Source organism: Photinus pyralis, unplaced genomic scaffold (assembly GCF_008802855.1).
Source record: "Photinus pyralis isolate 1611_PpyrPB1 unplaced genomic scaffold, Ppyr1.3 Ppyr1.4_LG5, whole genome shotgun sequence".
NCBI lineage: Eukaryota > Metazoa > Arthropoda > Insecta > Coleoptera > Lampyridae > Photinus > Photinus pyralis.
In genome coordinates this window covers 18233989-18256301 of record NW_022170596.1, presented here as the reverse complement: position 1 = coordinate 18256301, position 22313 = coordinate 18233989, and the positions used below count along the sequence as shown (strand labels likewise).

At 35.4% G+C, this 22313-nt stretch overlaps 2 protein-coding genes across 3 annotated transcripts in view; one reads left to right on the top strand and one right to left on the bottom strand.

Annotated features, from left to right (window-relative positions):
* Window positions 1-489: 489 nt before the first annotated feature.
* On the bottom strand, window positions 490-1749 carry LOC116170604. The gene is made up of 2 exons (XM_031487109.1): window positions 1312-1749; window positions 490-1260 (listed from the first exon to the last, which is right to left on the bottom strand). The coding sequence occupies exons 1-2, from the start codon at window positions 1747-1749 to the stop codon at window positions 694-696; spliced, it is 1005 nt and encodes a 334-aa protein (XP_031342969.1). The 3' UTR covers window positions 490-693.
* Window positions 1750-7435: 5686 nt separating this feature from the next.
* The window catches only part of LOC116171206 (sodium/potassium/calcium exchanger 3-like), a 58829-nt gene continuing 43951 nt past the window's right edge, over window positions 7436-22313 (top strand). Inside the window, exon 1 of one of the 2 annotated variants that reach the window (XM_031487912.1) lies at window positions 7436-7460. In XM_031487912.1, coding sequence (XP_031343772.1) covers window positions 7445-7460 — 16 coding nt within the window. In that variant the 5' untranslated portion in view covers window positions 7436-7444. Of the gene's footprint in view, window positions 7461-14621; window positions 14741-22313 lie in introns of those variants that run through there. The other variant, XM_031487911.1, reaches the window with a different exon arrangement.

Below are 22313 nucleotides of genomic sequence, written 5' to 3'. Positions count from 1 at the left end.
TATCGCACACTTACAATGATACTATCTTTATTAATACAATTTAATGCGTCCCAAGAAGAGGAATAAGATAATGAAGCTAATGACCATGGTACTCCCAAATTACCCAATTACTTTTTCCCTAACGATACTTCCGAATGTGCCCTTCTATTGAATTGTGAAGAAAACGTAACTTTTGAGACCCTGACTCATAAATAAACCGCACCCCTTCCTTGAGCACCTTACCGCTAAATTCGGATCAGCCATTTTCGTACACAAACGTACTAAAAGGTTTAAAACAAGAATAGTATATTATTATACGAGCATGTTATGACGCTTATTATTCACGAGGTTGACGTTTGCGACGCGAGCGAGCTTGCGAGCGAGTGGGGCAAGTAAACCGAGTGAATAAGAGCCATAACATGCGAGTGTAATACTATACTTCATCTACGACTATTACTTCAATTAGATTAATATTTTATTAGCATTTACATTACAATAAATACTCGCAAAAATAACTGAAATGAAAACAAAGTAAGCAGGATTTAATTCTATAAAGGAAAGATTTCTTATTTAACGTCGAATTATGGCGGAGTAAGTTCTGTGGTAGATCTTGAAAAATTAACTGTCATGGTACCGTAATTAACAAATGTAATAGAATTTGGTTGCAAGTTGGTTTGAGCATGGGTCTCAAAATGTGCATTTGCATTTAATACGTTAGTATACTACAAGATGTTCCGGATGATGATGCTGCAGGTGTGGAGCGATATTGGAAATAGAAATCACAGAGCTTGAAATTTTTTTAGCGGTATCCAACTTATTTGTCAAGGAAGTATCAACGTATCCTTCGGCTACGGCTGTCGATTTCCAGCCACCGTGTCGTTTCAAAGCCATGATGTCTCCACCAGCATCAATTAGGATTGTTGCGGATGTTCTTCGGAAACAGTGACCGGTGTATAAATGCGTGTTCGTAAGTCTCAAAAAGGTAGCAATATCTTTGGGCATTTTCGCAAATTTGTTAATTCCAATTTTTTGGCTTGTGCATTTTCCCTTTTGGAAATTTAAAAAAAAAAAGGGAGATTGAACGGTAGGTGGGCGCAATTTCGCATATTTCTTGTATATATCAAAGAATTGACCCGTAACTGTAAACGTTCGGACAATTTTAGTTTTAGTTTTAGGTATTGTGATAATAACTCCCCCTTCAAAATCTTTAATATCCTCGACTTTCATGTCACTTAACTCACAGGTTCGACATGCACCCATTAAACCCATTATCAATGCAACCTAAAAATACGAAAGATTAAACTAAGAACCGTACTAAGAAACGTCAGAAACCTTTGTTGCAAGATATACTTCGTCAGGTGCATTATTCAAAAATGCATTTATTTCCTCGGGGCTGAAGATTTTAGATTTCTTCTTAAGATGTCCATCTGATTTACGTTTAAGGAAAGTACGTAGTTTGGGATATTTATCAATTTCCACTCCATCATCAAGATTTAATGTAGTTCGTAGCATCGAATAGAATGTCCACAGTGAAGAGGAAGAATACTTTTTAGATAACTCTTCGAAGTATACAAGAAGAACATTTTCAGATAAAGATGATACCTTTTTTTGACGTCTCCATTCCATAAACCTTCCATATACGTGTTCGTACTTCGTTCGAGACTTTTCGGGCAATAAATTTGAACACACTTCTTCTGCCTGGTGCATAACCTCAGGAGGTGTACCCACGGCCACGAGCTCATTATTTTCGTTCTCACTATCGAGGTCCATCACTAACTTATGAATAAGCTAACGGAAAAATACTAGCGAGAATGATTGTCACGATAATTAACATTTATCTACGACCATTAAATTATGCGCTTATAATATGCCTCTATTTCTATAAATAATGCTAGCCATAATTAATTGCTATGCAGTTATGGAATCAAACTTGGGCTATGATTGGTTGCAATCCATTGAATAATATTCATAACTCAATGGTTCCAAAATAGCGCGCTCCTTGAAAACAAAACATGAAAAACGATTTAACCGCATGTACGATTTTGGTCAGAAGTTTCCTTCGATTATCTCAAGTGTAGCACATAACTAATACACGAGTAGGTAGGTACCAGATCTCTTGGAAATTTACAATTTCTTTTGAAAATGAGGAAAGTTCCCAAGATTGAAATGAAACTGAACTAAATCACGGAGGATCTGACATATAAGTCCGTTTTCTACAGTCGAGGTATATGAGGGAGGACAGTACTTCTGACCACGACTGTATCCTGCATCTACCTATTCTTGTAAACTAATCCATCCCTGTGAAATTTTTCACCTCTCAGAACGTTTAATTTCAATTATCACGTCGATTGCGCCGTGATTTTGTCATATGAGATTATAATGTTAGTGTTTGAACTAAATAAACAGAAAATGGCTGGATGTGTAAATGTGTACTTATAGCTTTTTGTGGAAAAAAATTATCTAAAAGTAGCCACTTAAGCTTCGATGTAATGCTTTTAAAGTTTTCAACCAAATTGTCATAGAAATGACACAAATTTCTGAAAATGTATAAAAATTCACTTATTGTGTTTTGGATTAATGTGTTCTAACGAAAATGGTGTATAAATAATGCTTTTAATGTTCCTTTGTCAAAATTTATGACTAAGTAATAGATAAAGCAAAATGGGGTGCGTTTATTTAGGGTTTTACCGTCCACAAGCGTGTACTTCATTTCAAATTAAATGCAGGGTGTCCCGTGACCATATTCATTTGTCAATTATAAGTCTAAATTTCCTTATAAACTTTGTATAAAACTCGATAATAATCGGGCAATATTAAATTTAATAATTCGATCTAGTAGGCCATGGAATTGTTTTGTCATATTGTTTATAGCTCGGTTTATGGTTTATGCGGATACTGTGACCGAAATGCAAGAGCGGCAGTGACTGAATATTAGCGGAGATTTCCTGATAAAGAATACCTACACGCTATAATTTAATCTGAAACTTGAAACGTCAAAGAATAAACAATGTCACCATAGCAATATGACAAAACAATTACATGGCCGACTAGATTGATTTGTTGTTAAATTGAATATTACCCATAACTTCTTAACTATTGAGTTTTGGGCAAAGTCTATATGTTACCGCTAATGCTATAAAAACGTGGGCACATTGACAGGTTAATGTGCAGATTAACGGTTCAGTTCCGTTAAAGTGCAACATTTCCTTCAAGTACCAATCTGTAGATCTTGCTGCACATTACTCAACATATTCTAGATTGAAAAAGTATCGAAAACAGCAATACAAACACGTGATTCACGTATAATAAATGATTTCATTGCAGTAAGGTTCAAAAAAGTTTTTTACTACATCCCTAATTTAATAAGTTTGCTTCAAAAATGTTGAAATTATTTATCTTTTCACAATTTAAACAAGATTTCCTACTACTGAGTTGATTTTACTGAATATACCAATTTAAAGGTAATTTTAACAATCAACTCTAATGTTTTATTTAAGCAAAGAATCATTTTTTTCAGATTAACGCATACTTGGTTGTTCATCTGTAGATTATCTAGGTAATCTGCGAAGCAAACGCATTTTTCGACTTTAACGGTTTTCGCACATCAACGGTAACATATACACAAGGAAATTTCGACTTAAAATTGACCAAGGTATGTCCATCGAGTCACGGGACACCCCGTATATGGGTTACTATTACTAGAAACCATTAAGGCACTTAAAATGCATAGAAGTACTGACCATATCCTGGCCAATTTAGAGGAAAATGCTTTACTAAACAAATTCAGGGGGCATAGCCCTAAACATCGGTGAGAAGAAATTCTCATCTCCAAGTTATTGAAAATTACAAACAAAATATTTTAAATGTATTTTTTGGTCGGACAACCAAAAAGTTTAAAAACGAAATTATCGAACAGTTCTTGTATAAGATTTTAAAAGTTATGCGCATTTTTTACGCAGAACAGTCGTCGCTATATCCAAGATTTTGACCAATATTTAGCTTGGTAATTTAATTCTCCGAGTAAATGTCTTCAACGTGTGTACTGTGCAGTGAAGTAGCGCATGTTGCTCCCATTGGCTCATTAGAGCTCATAAGAACTTTACAAATATCTTTATTTTTATTGTTATTTTGTTTCTTTTCTTGTTGTGATGAATCCCCCTTCCAAAGTGGGCGAAACGTTGACGTTTCGTTCAACATTGATACGGGCCTATACCGGAAGTTGCTCACATCCTAACATTAAGTTTTCCTATTCTGCGAAGGCCAAGAAGTTATTCATTATTCAGATATGTTTTAGTGCCACTCGCAATTGGCACAAAAGACGTAAAAAATTATACTTATACATCGACTCATCTTTCAGATTACCTTTAACAAACTCAAATTAGATTAGTATAAGTAGAGAAATTTAGATACATTTTTGTTAGTTTTACCTGAACTATGATGTAATGAAAACACTTAACTCAAGTAAATAAACTCATGAGATTGTGAGGACTAGACTAGGTACTTGTTCTACTTTCTGAAATACCTATACCATGAGTTCTTCTAAATTATTGATAATACATAATTTCAATTAATTTGATGTTAGTAATATCCTCCAAAACGTTTAATTGCTATTGCTTCTTTTTATTTCATATACACAACGATAAAGGAAATTCAACCATCTGGTAAATGAAAACATACAAAACTAGTTTCCTATTTGGCTAAAATATTTCTTAATCGTGTCGTATACCTAATAAATAAACTATATAACAAATCCAAAAATGGAGAAGATCTTCTTCCTCTACGAAAATTACCGGCTTTCAAACCCTAATAGCTAATTTTCCCAATTAAATTGGTGCAGTCATACTGGTATTTATATCTTGTAGTTGGCGAAAATGGATGGCTACTAAATTATTTTATTAGACATCGACTTTCCGTTTGTGAACCAAATCTAGAGCATAAATACAATTTTGACACATTTTTGGCCAAATTTATGTTGTCATAATAAATCAAATTCCCGTCTTATTGCTCTACTCATAGGTAATGAGTTTCGGTGTTCTGACATAAATAATGACTTTCAAATGGTTTAGTAAATCCGATGGATATGGACTGCAGCAAAAAGAATGAAAAATCTCTCTCTCTCTCTCCTCGGTTTAATGTGTTAATGGTCCGTGTATTATACTATGGTGATAGACAGAACAAAATGATGTCATAAAGACGCTTTCAATCTAAAAACTTTCATTTATTAAAGAAATTATTTATTCCTGTTTCTGTCGGGGTGAACATTTTTGAAACTTCGCAATAATTTAAATTGTTCTCTTAATTAGGGAATAATGTCATTATGGTACCGCTCGTCACCTCTTTATGTGGAGTTACCTGATAATCACTAGAGAAACGGTAGTATCTAAGTAAGATATGAGACTATACCACCAGATTGGAAATTGATTAATTTCAAACACTTATGATGACGAAAAATTAAAAACTATCATTTTTTAAAAATAAATTCAACTACTGAGACTACTGCATATTTTTTATGGTAGCACACTCAGATTTAAGTATTTCGGCTGGTACTGATCCATTATCTAAAATGTAAAAAGATTCGCAAAATTCTTATCACTATATATGAAAATGATTCTTGGATTACCTACAAAATGTTTTGATTCAATTATTTAATTAAATTACTACTGTACTAATCTAAGCAAGATACTGTAAAAATACGTGGTTTTTGACGTTAAGGCACTCTTATTTAATTAATTTTTTTATCAAATCGAATTGATGCCATGTGGATTACGCCATGCACCCTTCAGATGCAGTGCAAAAAGACAATTAACTTAATGCAAATGGGGGATTAGAAAATGTAGTGACTTTGTTTTAATTCGGTTCATTTCGATCACATTTCTAAGTAAATGTAAGAATTAAAGAAGAAAGCCTGACGCCAGACTCTGATGTGAAAACACTTTACTTTGTTTACTAAACAGAAACGGTATAGCAATAACTATTAATAAACATATGCTATAATTAAAAACCTTATCTCTGCAACAATTTTTATATTCATATGGTTTTACATAATTAGTGATAGTGATCCTCCAAGCTGGGGGGAATGTAAATGGGTTATGTTTAATATTATAATATTTGACATGATTTACTAGATTATATAGTTCATGTATATGGGTATATAACCCTTCCAGTTAGACATAAATGGACTGAAAATTTAAAGAATTTATTGATAAGAACCGGTTATCAGCTCACCAGAACACTTAAATTTAAATATCAATTTTGAGAATAAGATAAATTTGTCTCGCCCGTAAGTCTTACATGATAATCTTGTTTAGTGACAGGGTCAAGGGCGTTTAATTATTAATTTCCAATCAGCCAGTTACAAAGCCTTGAAAAATGGGGAAAGTTCGTTCCCAATTTAGTCTATAGTAGAATTTTTCAATTTCTGGAATTCCTAGTTTTTCATCCGGTGGTAAAACCCTTTAATGAGGAAATTTTCATTAATTGTCACGGGCCTTCCCATAGTCCTCTTGATACTTCACTTATTCTGGGTTCCAAATTTGGTTTGGACTAGTTTTATTGCTGCAACATTGTAGTTATCGTCCTCTTCGCGCTATCGATGATAATTGTGAAGTGTCCTACAACAGATTGACAATGGACCGCTTAATCGCATGAGGATGCGGTCAGCATGATTTATAGACGTCATCATGTAGGGTGAAAGAATGTATTTTTTATTTTCTATATTTCATTGCGGTTCTCCTGCACAACCTAGTTAGCCATGACTCACACGGATAAGAAACCCAAAGACGTCTGGAAAGAGTGCTACAAACCAAGACGTAGAGCAAGGTATGCAGTTCGGGAAAGACAGGGGTGAACAAGGGATCTGTACTACAATTCCCTACGGCGAGAAGCAACCAATATTCATACACTTTCGCCCGATAAATGGTAGAGGTAGATGTTTTGAGGATAGAAGAAGCTCCATACCACTCAGTCTTATGCAACCGATTGCGCGAGTAGGTAAATGGTTTCTCCATTGCAGTCTTATAAACTTATTCATTGAAAGAAACACTGCTATCAACGTTTTCTCTGCCATTAATGGCGATAAAATAATGAGACAAGCACCTGTGTATCAAGAGTTGCCTACACAATCGGTTTCACAATTTAGATATTGATTACACGGTGTTCAACGATCACAAACCCGGTTTGATGATCATCCTTTCCTTTTCCAACTACTGGAAAAACCCACATCTGGGTGTAAAGACAAGGGACGGGTCCCATATCGTTGAATTTGGATTAGATGAGCGTTCATAGAGCATTTGACAACCAAGCTATCATAGACTTAGAGAACAAGTCATAGTGACGAGAGTACTGTTTCAGCGCATCGCAACCACAGTTGATGCCGCGAACATGTTGAAGTGAAGTGCTTTAAACAAAACTGAGCCATTAAGTTTCTTGAACTGAACTGAAATTTATTGAAGATTGTGGGGTGCACATGGAAATGAAAACAGGTACAGTATCATTTCGCTTTTGGCTAATAAGTCCAGTTGAAAAAGAAGAAAGTATCGATTTTGGCGGGACTAATTAAAAAGGTAGTAGTTCACTGATTGCTTGACACGTGTCGGTAACCATTGAGGGGGTAAGTTAATTTAAGTCATCAGCAGAGCCGTCGAGATACATTTCTTCACTAGGTATAATACGAAATTCAATAGCGTCAGGTACTCAGACTTCGTACAACAGATTAGATAGTACTTTGGGGTACTGACCGACAGGCAGTTTTACTGTAAGAATTCTGCCAAAATTGTAAAACAATACGCTCAGAACATCTACAGAGCTCATAGTAGTTACTTTCCGTGGTAGGTAATTGGCATAATTTTAAACGTGGCAAAACTCGATTATTAAAATATTGTTCAGTCCTTTAGCCCTTAAGTTCCCATTCAAAAACTTGTTTAGGGTGGTCGTTGACAGGTTTTTTAGGGTTCAATTTCACTTTCGTCCAAAATAAAGGAAGCCATCGTAGTTTTAAGCATTCAAACTATAGTGTGCTGGTGCCACTATCGATGTTCAATTACAATAGGAAAAGTTTTGCTCTTCCTTTTGAAGCATTAATTTATCTTTAGACCTAAAGGTATGGGTGCAGTATATGCCAGGAAAATTGCCACAAGATGGCCCTTTCCCATGTAGATAGCAATCTAAAGCCCCACCAGGACGCTAATTTACACAGAACGCACGAGGTGCGACCATCGCTGAAACCACTCGACATTGAAACTCTTCCACGGCCCTCACAATAAAAAAGAAAAAAAACAATATTTGTTTCATGACCTCACAAGTGGCTTCACCTAAATATAAAATGTTGGTGGGCGATATTATGAGTAATTTGAATACTCTAAATAATATAACCGAAATGTTCAAAGAACAAATTAGAACAAAGTTTTCATTTTTTCATTCGACCGTAGATTAGCAAATTATTGTAGTCAATCGAGAATTATATGCAGGGGAGGTCTGAAGGGGTAACAGGATGCTCCAAGAAGTGAATTCAAGTGAACTCAAGAACAAGGTACATAATAGTTATTGCAATAAAATACATTTTTTAAAACTATAAAGGAATTAAAGGGAAGCAAATAGACTGTTTAGTCCAAATTAAAAGCGTATCATAAAACTTGGCTATATTAATGATCAGTTAGAAGTAGACGAAATACAAGAGAAAAGGAGTAACACAGCAGAAGGAGAAACAAAGGGGGAGGAGGTTATAGAGATCGTGAAGGGGTGAGCGATTTCAGTGCAGTGCTTTGAGATTGCTCCCAGAGCTTTAGTTCTCAGAAAATCCTTACAGCAATAGCCTTTGAAAAACACCTTTAAGAGTATTATATTTTGAGCTATGTATTGGAACTCTCTTAAAAAAAATCTGAAAAATTATCGCCCCCCCCCCCCCCTCAATGGTATTATAATATTTAAAATAAATGCTTTTTAACCTTAAACGAATTCTTATACCAATAATCAATTATACTTTTTCTGTATTTAAAGGTGCAATATGTATGAGTCCACGCAAAAGTGACATGAAAAATTGAATAAGCATTAAAGGAATAATGATTATAAGTAATTCAATTTACAAAAAATAAATAACTTTACAAATTATAGTCACTGAATACGTGATACGTGGCGAAAATAATTGCTGGACAGAGAAAAAAATGACATAAGCAAGAATGAAAGCAATGGCAGAAATGTACCTATTCGTATCGTGAAAGGGAAAAATCGGGGAAAGAAAAATACAGAAAGAAATAAAAGTGACAATATGTTTAGTGTTCTGCCACAAATAAAGCATACGAGCTCCTGGGCCACTGAAAGTGTATTCAGTTCTTCCTTGGGTGACAATAAACATAATACCTGTGATAATACTGAAAACAGATTTGGAAAATTCGAAATTGTTCCGAGTTATCATGTACACAGATGAACTGACGGACAGAAAGTCCAAAATCATGAACTCGCTCGCTCGTTAATAAACGGGAGAAAATTGTAAGTAGAGCTTAAAGTGTTCTTTACCATGAAGTGAAAGAAAGGACAACAAATGGGAATATGTACTTACCTTTATTTCTTAGTTTAGCAATTGGCACTGGTATACTACTGACTGACCAAATCACAGTCGCATAATTGGCCGAAAGCCACCTTCTAAAAAAAAAGCATACAAAAAATGGGACACATAATCTCCTGAAACAAATGCACGGGGTTTTGAAATTTGGAACAGAAAAGTAATAGGATTGTGTTGTGTCCATTTACTAAAAGAATGACAATCGTGTTAGTGACCTCTGTGGCATAGATTCTCTAGCACCAGCCCTTGTCGGGAGATGTTCCGAAAAAGGTTTCATGTATTTTGCTTTAAAGTAAAGCCTAAAACCATGACACACTTGTAGGTCAAAATCATGGTGAAACATAGGTACTTTATCTTCTAATTTGCTATTCTTCGTTGAAATTTTATAACAAAATTTCGGCGAATACCATCGTAATTTATCAATTATTTTGTGTTGTGAAAAACAATTAATTAGCACCTTCGAAAAAAATGTAATTTGAATAAATTTATGTAATCTTTTTTCAAAATAATGAACGTACTGCGCTAATTATAAAAATACGGTTTTGTCATATATTTTCATTGACACAAATTTTAATTTTCACCTTTTCTTCGTTGTGTCAGTCCAATATATCTTAAGAAAATTTGGTACTTTCTTGTTCTAAAACCTACTCATTGTCGTTTATGTTTGGTTTGAAAGTACGAAGTGTTACTATAATATGACACTTCCCTTTTCGTATAGTTTATACTATTACAAGAAGATCCGTTGGCAAATGATGAAACGAACACTTTAAACCCAAACGAAAAGAAACATCTTTTGTATTGTCTCATTCACTCTATTATAATATCACTATAAATTTTGGCCATTCATTAAAGAATATACAATTAATTTGATTAGGTATGTTAATTAATTGTACAGTTATCTTTTCTTGGTATTTTGTTCATTTTAATATACCATTTTACCATTACGTTGATGTAACTTGTGGCACAAACAGTTTCTCAAATTAATAGCATTAATTTAATATTGTTCCCTTAAGAAGTACCTACAGTACGTACATATATATACCTAGAGTCCAACGAATGGTGTTGTAGTGTTACCTACTGAAACGTCTTATTTGTCCAAGATTACTTCCTTTCGAATCCTACCATTACCTAAAAGGACCTCAAACAGATGGAGAATGTAGTTCCAGGTAAGGAATTAAACAATTACCTCTTTTGTGCGACATTTTCCTGCAGTTTTCACAGTCAAATAAACATTTCTCATTAGCTTACAATATAACATAATATGATACTTTTTATTTTAATATCTAAGGTAATCAATTTCACATCTTCGTCGCATCGAAGCCATACGTTTGACTGTTATCCAAACGAAATTGGTTTCTTTGAAACTCCATCAATATAATGAAACAAAAATTATTAGCTCTTGTCGATAGTAGGTACGTAATGAATAATTAAATTTAAATTCTTCATCCATTCGACCGTTTCTCCCAAGCAAATTGGGTGAAAATATATATCGGTAAGTTCATACTTGGTTTGCGCATTTGATCTTAAATATTTGTTGTTGTATTCCATATTTCATACATTAAAAGGGGGATATAACTTAGACTTAACTTAGAAATGGACATGAAGTTATGCGAGAGATTTCCGTTCATCATCAAGATGGAACAATAACTGCAATGTTAAGGAGAAGCAGGTTTATTGAAAATGATTATTTGCTCTTACGTAGAATTTAAAGCAAGGATATGACAAAATACAATGAAATACTTACCCCTAAGTTTCAGTAACCCAACATTTTCACAGAAGGGGCCACGTTTTACCAAGATAAGACCATATATCTGATGATCAGTGGATACGTACTGGCGCACTTAGTTACTGCATAATGCGCTTACACAGTGTTGCTAATTATAATCACGTAACCTTAACAAGTAAAAAAATCTGTGTTTATATTACTCAGTATTAATCAAATTAGTGATTTTATCCTGTTGTAGCCTGTTAACATAAATCATGTGATAGGTATATGATTTACGACAAAAAATTTGGCTGATAGAGACCTAAACAAAAATGCCTTTCAAATAAACGGAAGTCGCAAAACTTTCTTTTGGAAGGTAATACCTTCAAAAAGTTACCAAAATTGCATTTTTCCTAGTAAACCGTAACACGTATCAAAAATTAGACCAACTTTTGGATAGGATATTGGACAAATAACCATGCGTTTACAATCATAAGAGCATACAATTGGGATGATACGGCAGAAAAGGGCACAAAATGAATACTTTGTATGCTTCATAACACTAAATCGTCCAACTATTTTCCTCGCGTTTTTTTCTCTTCTTTTCCCTAGTATCCACCTCATCCTTTTCTTACCTCTTCACCCCTCTTGTACCACATCACTCCTTGTCCTTTCCACGTTCGTGCAATTTCATAGCATGTGTTCTATGTCTCTTCTTGCGCTCCACAGATTCTATATTTGCTTTCTTACTTCTTGTCCCCATTTCTCCTCTCGTCTCTCGTCATTCCCGCATCTGAATCTCGCCATTATTTTAATATTTTTTGTTCCATCGCATAAGTATTTTGGTAACCACTCCCATTATTAGTTCCTTGTAACTACTACTTCCACCTGCGCATTTTATCTTCGCCCTTTGCTGTTGTACTTGTGCATCAAGGTCCTTTTTTATCATCCTTTCTCCTTCTTTCAAACTCAGCCTATCCGTATTCATTTCTTTCATTGTATTTTTTCTGTATTCTCCCCAATTTCCTTTTGTGTCCATCCTTGTTGACAAACATTCTTTCACTAATTCACTTTCTCTTTCATTCCATTCCTTCGTCCCGACGCTATCCTTATCTTCTCCATTCATGTTTCCTCTTCTAATATATAATTTTGTTTCGCTCTTTCGTTTAGCTCTAGTACACATTTATAATATCTTCTTCGTACTTCTTCCAGTTCCTTCCATTCCTTTGAACCCCATATCACACCGTTCCGTACATAAACACCCCTGTCACCGTTGAATCGAACCTCCCTCTTATTCCCCCACACCTGTATTATCACCATCACCCCTTTTTGCTAAGTTCTCTTATTTTTTCACTTTTATTCTTTCCTCCCTTCTCGTACCCGTATCCCTTTGATAATTTAAACCAAATTAAACTGTTTTTAATTAATTACTCCTTTCCCCGATATCGGAAAAATATGGGACCGATATCAAACTTCAAGTTTTTAAGGGCGCTTCTTTGGAGATAACGCCCAGCTCATTTAAACGTCAGTCATTAGTTATGCGTTTCTGTTCTTTCACCTTTTTACCCTCTTCTTTCTTTCTCCATCATTCCTCTATATCTGTTTTTCTCTTCTGGGGGCTCTCTGTCCCACCACTCCTCTCTTTTTTCTCCCCGATCCCCCGATCAATTAATTTGTTTCCATGTTATTGCTTTTTTAATACTCTTATTTATATTATTCCTCTCCTCCTCTGTATTTCCTCCTATTTCTTCTCCTTGTGCCTCTGGTTTCTATACCGCTTCAACGTGACTCTTGTCCACTAAAAGTATCTCTCTTTGTATTTCTTGATCTTCTTATCTTCCCTTTTAGACTCTATTCGTTATTGATTTTTTAATATTTTCCTTTATAGTATTCTACTCCTCCTCTGTACTTCCTCCTATTTCCTCCCTTGTTTATGTAGTCTTCTTCTAGTTGTAGACAACTCCACAGTGTCTCTTGTGCATAACTGTATCTCCCTTCTACTTCTTTTAGTCGCCTATACGGACCGTCCGAGCCCTTTACTACTCGAGCAGTTTTCAATATATTTAGTTCGTTCTTTTTTAATTAGGTAGTTTATAGCTCTGGAACCTGAGCCAAGACAAATCTTAACGATTAATATGCGGATACGCACCCTGCGCAATGCCAACTTTCTGGTTTATGGTGGATATTTCTTTGAAATTTTAATTATAGATGCTTCTAGTAAAGAAAAACATATCCGATGTAGTAAAAATTGAAAACTACAAATGTCATTAGCAAAGGCAAAATACATTGCACTAGCAAAAACACATGCGCGCTTACGCAGACTGCAAAATGCTAACTTTTTTATTTATGAAAATCTCTTTTTAACTTTTAACCATAGACGCTTCTAGTAAAAACAAACATACCGCATATAATATACAGTAAATATGCGCGTGCGTGAACTGCCTAACATCAACTTTCTTATTTATGGACACATTTTTTGAAATTTTAACCATAGATGCCTCTGGTAAAGAAAACAAAAAGCCCAGTGACGCCAAGGCCACATTTATATTTGGTGCATTTCTAAAAGAGATTGTCGGCATTGCCTTAGTTGTTGAATTTTCCTTTTGATGTTGTCCAAGCAACTTTGCTGGATTTGCATTAGTCAAAATGTCGTCCAATCGTTCCTCATATTTGGCGTTGTGAAATATGTAATAAATTCCATAACTACAGATATTGAAGCAACTGATTAGCGAATTGAAATAATAAACATCGGTATAATAAGACCTTTTCAATTTCAATTAAGGATATACCTACTCATATCTCCCAAAATGTGTACAGTAGATGAATTTCTCGGTGTGGTATCCGTCGTGAAACCTTTTCTATAAACTTACCCCATTACCGTTTTGAGCAGAACAGCTCTACAGGGCGAAATGGGTGAAAGATAAATCGTAGATATCTGTAGTACCTAATAAATAGATGTGAAATGTTTTATACCAATCACTGTCTAAAACTTTGTCTACAATTAGACTATGGGCAATGGGTATGTCAAAATAAATGGTAAAGAAACAGAAAACAGACATTTTTTGTTTTAAATGTTTGTCCTCCCTTAGCGAAAGCTTCTATGGCCAGCCTTCAACTTTCAGATGTTGCATCCATATTATGGAAAAGTTTTCATCAGGTTACTGAAAAATTTGCTGATAAGACGCGTTCAACATTTCAATTGAGCGATTCTGCATCTGGGGAATAAAATTATGGTACATATCCATAGTTATGGTATGTAAGTGTGCTGTCAAAACTGTCAGTGCGTGCCATGAGAAGATTAGAGTTTCGAAATGCATAAGTGAAAAACAGAATAGAGCATCAAACCTTTCCTACAACTGACAGACAATGGCAAATGCCTAATATTACTACGCTTCATTGCGATTATTGTTAACAATACGAGTGGAAGGGAGCGAGGGCCATTTATCAGTGAGTGAGTTGTTGCAAGCAGGGGAACATGGACTTCGAAACATTAGCTGCAGGTAAATCCTTAATTATCCTCACGTGTATCCATCCCAAGTTCTTCGTATCTACAAGTGCAGTGTTAAATTTAAGCAAGGATAAATGCGTTTTAAAGTGCATCAACACGTAGTGACCTGAGGATCCGTAAGAAATTAAATTATTTAAATTCTTTCATAAGTGAATGATTGTACTTTGATGAAGGGTCCGAGATAACAATGTATAGTAAAGATAGAGCGAAAGGAAAAGACGCCGCGCGTCCCTGTATTCCTTTAACAAAATCGTAAAGCATTTTACGCCAGTTATTATTTTGGATAACGTTTTACTGCTTCCTAGTGCCATTAAAATTGTTTACTTACATATATTACAAAGGCGTTAAATTAAACTTGTGTTAAGTTAATTTTCAATTACGTGACTAAATAGATTTACTTTTGTGGTACAGCATACGTAAAGTGTCACACGTTATCTTTACAATTGCATGTATGTGGTTTTATTTGAATTACGAATACGCGTATTAATCAATTTCAAATGATGGATGAAGATCGAATAGTACATCTCATTTATCGAAATAATCCTTTCACAGTCAAGGCTTGTTCCACAAAATTGCATGGATCGGACTATCGGAGATTGTTTACTCCCCTCCAATGGTATAATTAGGAAAAAGTATTCGGATATATAATCAATGGATGAACGTGGAAAAGTTTGCTTAGTTCCTTTTATTCCTGAGCAAACTAAGCGTGGAACGTCCATGATTTTCGTTCTGTAAGGATATGGATATTATACTACCAGAGTAATTCCCATTGAACATTAAGTATCCCCTTCAATGGAAAAACATTCAAGGAAAAAGCTTTGTGACAAATGAATTATTGTTCGTCAAATATCGATCGCCTATGCCTAAAAGTGTTAAACAATTGCATGGTGCGCAGTAGGTACAGTAATATAGCACTTCTATCATTTATTCTTTACTGCGCGGTCTTTTGTTTCTACCATGCAGGTACTTCTTCTGTTTTTGTCCACCTTCCCATTTTTCGTTTGCGTTTGGTCGTCATATCCTCCATTCAACTTAGTCTTTAACTACTACTCTTGGTTCCTTGTTGGACAGGTACATTAACCATTATATAGGCCCTCTTTCTCCACTTGTAAAATTTCCATTGCCATGCAGGTATGCTCTGACTGTATCATTGACCACGTTTTATTCTCAATAGGGTTTTTTCTTGTTTGTTATGCTCTTTCACTACTCTCGATCCGTTCATTTTTGATCTTACTACTCATATTAATTTAATTGGTTCAATGTCGTTAACCTATGCTGGTATTTGTCTTGTTTATCCTATTTTGACTTAATACATAATAATTTAACACCAAAAACACCAAATTCTACTACGACTAAAGAAAAATTGCACTTGAATCTCTGTAGCTAACGTCATGTTGAGTTTATCTAGTGCTATTACTAGTTTTGTGGTATAACGCCCCTGACTTTTGGGATCATCGATAGCATCATCCATTGTGTCTTATCACTTCCACTTTCTAAACGCACCAGACATGCTACCAGCTAGTGCCATAACATTATGTGCCCGTGTCACCCTCTGATGGCGCGGGCAGTCAGTCTTTTTCGCACCACCAGTTAGCGTTTTTTTAAAATTTGGACTATTTGTGTTCTGATAACCTAACGCCAGCTAGCACTGCGGCGCTACCGCTTTTAGTTGATTTAGGGCTATTATAGATTGTGCAACAGAACCTTGGAGGGGTGCTAAGTTAGCTTCACTTCCACAAGCAAACGTTACCTACGGTACAACTAGAGCCACGGGGGAAGGAGGATCCTAGCACCGCCATTTTGGTTTAGGAGTAAAATTTGTACATTCAATATTGTGCTGGTGTAGCACCAGTTGCCGTCCATGAAATTATATCGATTATACCCGGTGTTCATAAATTGTTTTGGTTGTAGGTTGGGTGTAGTTTTCTCTTTCTGGCATAAACGTAGAGCCGTAGATGAGTCCTTATGATTTGGTGTCCGGTGTCAGTAAGTGTCTTCTTATTTTTTGAAAGTTGACCTCACTTGCCTAAAATAAAATAAACTCCTACACGTCGCTGGCAAAACAATTTAATATGACAATCACGGGTCAGTGCTAGAGATAATCCTTATCTAAAACTTTATATATACACACACCTATGAATGCTAAACAAAATATTAATCCAACAAAAGGAATAATATCACTAAAACAAGATAACTAAAATCCCTTGTTTGGATTCGATTCTGATCAATAGTCACAACACTAAATCTGTTCTATACAAATAATTGTCCCGGGTCGATTTCTTTAGGAATATTAAAATTACTTATGCAAATCCATAAATAACGGACCACCACTTTATACAATTCAAAAATTTTATGTAAAACAAGTTACAGTAACGTACGGTAATAAACGTGGGTAATATTCTTTTCTGGTAACAATTGATCTTATGGAAACAGATCGCCTCATTGGTACAATTGACTTTCTGTACCGCCTGTATAACGTCTTCGCGATGAATGCAAAGTTTGGCGCAAGAAAGGTCTATATGTATTACGAATCTAATAACAAACCGGTTTCAATTTCGAGAAAATAATACTTGAGATCGTCATTATGCACAGGAATAAAATGTCAATTTCCGCTGTGTTGATATTAATTTTGCACAATTTATTAACTAGGTTTTGTTGCGGGCAGATGCATCGATTAATTGACATTACCCAGAATCGTCCTGAAACCTATATTTTCATGCCTACCCACTGTCAGGAAATGTTGTTTCCATAACAGAGACAGACCAGATTACGTTTCCGGCCGCACCGTCACTTTACCCGCCGCACTTGTGACATTTCTAAATGTCTATAACGACTCCGGCAGATTGACATTAATTAAAAGTTCATTATAAACATTGAAATTTTATATTCAAACAGGACTTCGTGTAAAATTCAATACAAAACTCGTCAGTAAAATGACATTATTTGATTCGGAAATTAAAGTACTCGGCCGCTTGGGGTCTCGTACTTCAATCTTTTCTCGCCAGTCATGTCATTTTCCTGACTTTTAACTAATTGACTATTCCCTACCGCATTCCGTTGTAGTAATACAAAATTTTATATATCGGACAAAGCGCTGTCCAATGAAGTCACTAAACTTTGAGAAACTTGCTTTTAATCAACCGTTACTGTCAGCGATTCAAAAAAAAAGTTCTTTGTTGCTCACAATAAGTTTTAATGTCAGTTTATTTACTTAACTAAAGATGTGCCTTGAGACGTTTTAGTTAAAACTGGTGGAGGAGAAAATAGAGAAATATGGAAAATTGCACTTTCCAGCTTCCAACAGAATAGAACAAGACGTTGTTTATACAACAATATAAGTACCCAAATATTGAAATTTAAATCAATCAATTTCCACCTTCCTCTAATACAGCCAAAAGTCAATTCCATGTTCATTGAAAACTTCAATATCCAAACACTTTTACTACGGTATACTATAATCTATAATGTAAACAACCCTTTAAATGGATAAGGGAAAAATAAGTAATATCTTATAACGTGAGGTTAGTTCGGCGCTGTAAAACTCAAACCCCGCCGCATAAACGGCCAGCTAGCTCAGATTCTTAATTAAAAGAAGGGCACTAGATGAGAATCTTCCACAGCGGTTTGTTCGTTTGGGCATATAACATAAGTTTTTGATCTTTGGTAGTCACTAGAAATGGTTAGTTGAGCGCCACCCAATTTTGCACAAATTCTGACCTCTCCTGTATAGAAATTGGGAAAACACAAGAGAGCCAAATAATAAATTCACTACGAGCAATTCTGATTTATTAATCCTGGCAAAAACGGTGCAGGATCGGCAAATAAAATGTATCTTCAATACGACAATAACAAATACTTTAAATGACAAAAATAATCCCCAAATAAATTCATGAACACTTCCCTAATAATTACGTTACCAGACCCCTACAACAATGATCGAGCAAAAATGTAGTTAAGATTTCAATGGATTCAAAGATTGAATTAAGTTAGCCCGAATAACAACTCATATAGGCAACACTGGGTACAAGTAAATTAAAAATCTTACCTTGAATAACACATACGCTGTCTTCTCCGAAAAAGAGCTCTCCTTCGAAGTTCCAGTTCTGTAACACAAAAACAAACCCCAAGCTACAACGCTCGGAACGATTATATGAGCCAGAAGGGCCAAAAAAAATAGCTTACTCGTAGCCGGCTCGTTTACCCATACGTTAAATACAGGTGCGTTGCTCTTGAAGAGAGCCACGACCTCAAACACTAGATGCGAACAAAATACAAAGCTCCAATCATAAATCGTCGGAAGGTTACACTAGATTAATGGTATTGAAGCAAATAACAAAAAGGTTGTGTAAAAGATCGTATCTTCCGAAAATTCCACAATCAGCTGGTCGCTCCCGGTATCGTTTAGGTGTTAGCGCTTATCTACTCGGTGGTACGCCGGATAGCTGCCGGCAATCAACAGGTGTTCGTACTCCGGAATATTCGCAAGATTGACCGGTACAAATTCATCTACTACATGGATTGACCGGTACAAGAATTCATCTACTACATGGACCCCCTAAAAGTAATGAAGATGTAACACTCCCTAACGAGATTTTTAATAACATACCTGAAATCGTCAGGAGGGTAATGAAAAATACTTAAATCAATGAAATAGGGAAATTATCCAACCTCAAATTGTGAATCTGAAAGAATTTTAGATAACATAACGTAAAAGAAAGTCAACGCCATTTCACTTACATGTAGGTAGGGCGATGAACCTCCACCAGATATATAGCCTCGCAATGGAGAAAACGGCTTCTGAGTTACACTACTCGACAACGCCAATAAAAAGGTAAAATTGCCAGAGATTTCACATGAATGATGGCAAATATTACCCACTGGTTTAAGAAGAATTCACAATGCCACGCTCTACAACAAGTACAACCTCGTTGGTTTTAAAACGGAAATGAAGTGAAAAATTAACGCGATTCTGCGCGAGGAAAGAAGCACGCGTACAAGTGACGCCATCTCACCTATATCCTGCCTAACCTAGCAAGCGGTAATTTTGAAATTTGAATAAGAATAAACTAAACTGTTACAATCTGTTTGTTTTACACACAAATTGAAAATGTGAAATGGTAAACTCATACTCGTATATAGATAACTTAGAATATGTATTTTCGGCACTTAATTCTGGTTTGAAAAGGAAAACTTTTTTACCCTCATGTAACCCAGTTCATACGCAAATATTAGTTACAATGGAAAAATCCTTTTAAACGTTTCGCACCGTTACAGAGTGAATGGATCGTGTCCTACGAGAATGTTTCTATTTAAGGTTTAAACTGCAAAATTGTACTCGTCAAATTTCTAGAAGGACACTGTCAGTATTAAAATACAAATTTAAAAAAATTCAATTTACCTTATATATACGGCGTCTAAATCTACTCCTCTGAGCAGTTCAATCTTAGCCAGTTGGATCACCCTCTTATTTGGAATTCGTGGAAATGGTAAATGGTTGGTTGCGGATAAATCCTAGCTCGTAGCGGAAGCTGCGGAAGGGGCCTTCTTTGGTTACAAGCTCCTACAGAATTCACGGCGTTGCGTAGTTCAGTGAGCGTAATAATTTGCAAATCAAAGACGTAGCCAATAATTTAATAATGCCTATGCTTACTTGCTTTAGTCCTTTGGAGTCGTTGAGATTACCTGTACTGCACAATATCGCTATTTAAACCGCGCAAAACTTACACCCAAGGAAGTCCGGTTAATTTATGCACGTTTTTTTCTAAGCTATTGAAAAACCAGTTTGGTACCAATGTCATGTAATTTTTTTCTCCTGAGGAAGATAGAACCAATGTTTAGCGATTGTCACTGCGACTCTAACTTGATTGGCCCTGTCGAAACTGTCTTTCTCTACAGGGTTGTTTTCCACGATGCGCGCAAAAAAGATACTGATCGCTCTACATTAATACTTTACTTAATGTTTATTCAACAATCGCAAACGAAACTTTGCTCCGATATGGTTTCTTCCTCGATTAATTTTTTCACTATATCCCGATCTTTACTTTTATTCGCGAGATTTTTCTTTTCGAATTGAATTCAAAACGGCCCCTCGGACTCTACTGACGAATCGTTTTCGTTAATTCCCAAAATAGGGACCTGATCTTTATCAACGCTTCGACGCGACTCTCGATCTTGGTTTTTTTTGCGATTAGCTTTTTAATTACCGATAATGAGCCGACCCATACAATCAACATTGTCAGGCATTTCCTTCCAAACCGCCACTGCAAAACAAAAAAATTTCCCTGAGACATCCTGCCTTCGTCTTACAGAATAAAGTCGGGTTAATTCATTCGGAGATTATCGATTTAAAACCAATTTAAAATAACAAAGCTTGGAATACTAACTATGTAATAGAACTATAATACCTCACACAACACCTAGCAACCCTAAGGAACCTCTCAATCTTACAAAAAATATCAATTTTTATTAAATTTTTCCCGCTTCACACTTTAAACGAATAGTGATATTACATGCTACGCAATCACCCTCCTAGGGCTTCGAAAGACCCTCCGTGGTTTAGTCGCCTTTTACAACTAGCAGTGTCTCTGCGGTACGGTTATCCTTCCGACTGATGATGACTATTACACTCCTATTCCTTTGCAGAAAAATCGAAAAACAAACTGAAACAAAGTAATAATTGCGGCAAATTGTTATACTGATAACGTTACTGGAAAGTACATTTCCCTAGGTCCTATAGGTATAGCAAAATTTTGACTGCTTTGCCTCAGTCTCGCAATATTGAATTTCTACTTAAAAAAATCTTTTTTACTCTAATTTAATAAAAACTGAGTTTCTGAAGAAGGTGTTGATGTGAACCAGTATCATATACAAGCGGGTGAGACGAAGCCACCCCGCACCCCGTTTAATAAGAATGCAAATGTGTGCGTGCACGTTTTGTGAGCAAGAGCTCAATATATTTTTGTTGATTTTGGAGTGAGTATTACAGTGCGACTGCTACTTTTCACAACTGCAAGATACAAAAATAGTTATGTAATCATTGCAGGTGATTTTAACATAAGGTTCAATACCCTTGAGACAAAAACTATCAATTTTTGCGATATCCTAAACTCTTATGGGTTCAAACAGACAATTTATTTAAGCACCAGAAATGATAACTGTCTAGACAACATTTTTATCAATTTTCATGGCGTTTTAAATTATAACACGAATATCCAGGACCATCAACTATCTGATCACAAGGGTATCGATATTGATATAGTAAACCATGTTAATCCACATAAAATTAAGTACAATGTGATTCAACCAATAACTGAAATGGGATTGAATTATTTCTATAATTATGTTGCGGCAATGAAATGGAACTTCATTGAGAGCACAAATAATCCTAATATCATGATGGACTCATTCATTGAGAGGATAAAGTTAGTACGAGAAGTGTTTGTTCAGCAAAAATTATTAACAATACCGAGTGCATATATTGATCAGTGCTTGCTATATGTAAAAACTAACATTAACAGTTACAGTGATAAAACCGACGATCAATACAACTTTAGAAATAGACACGA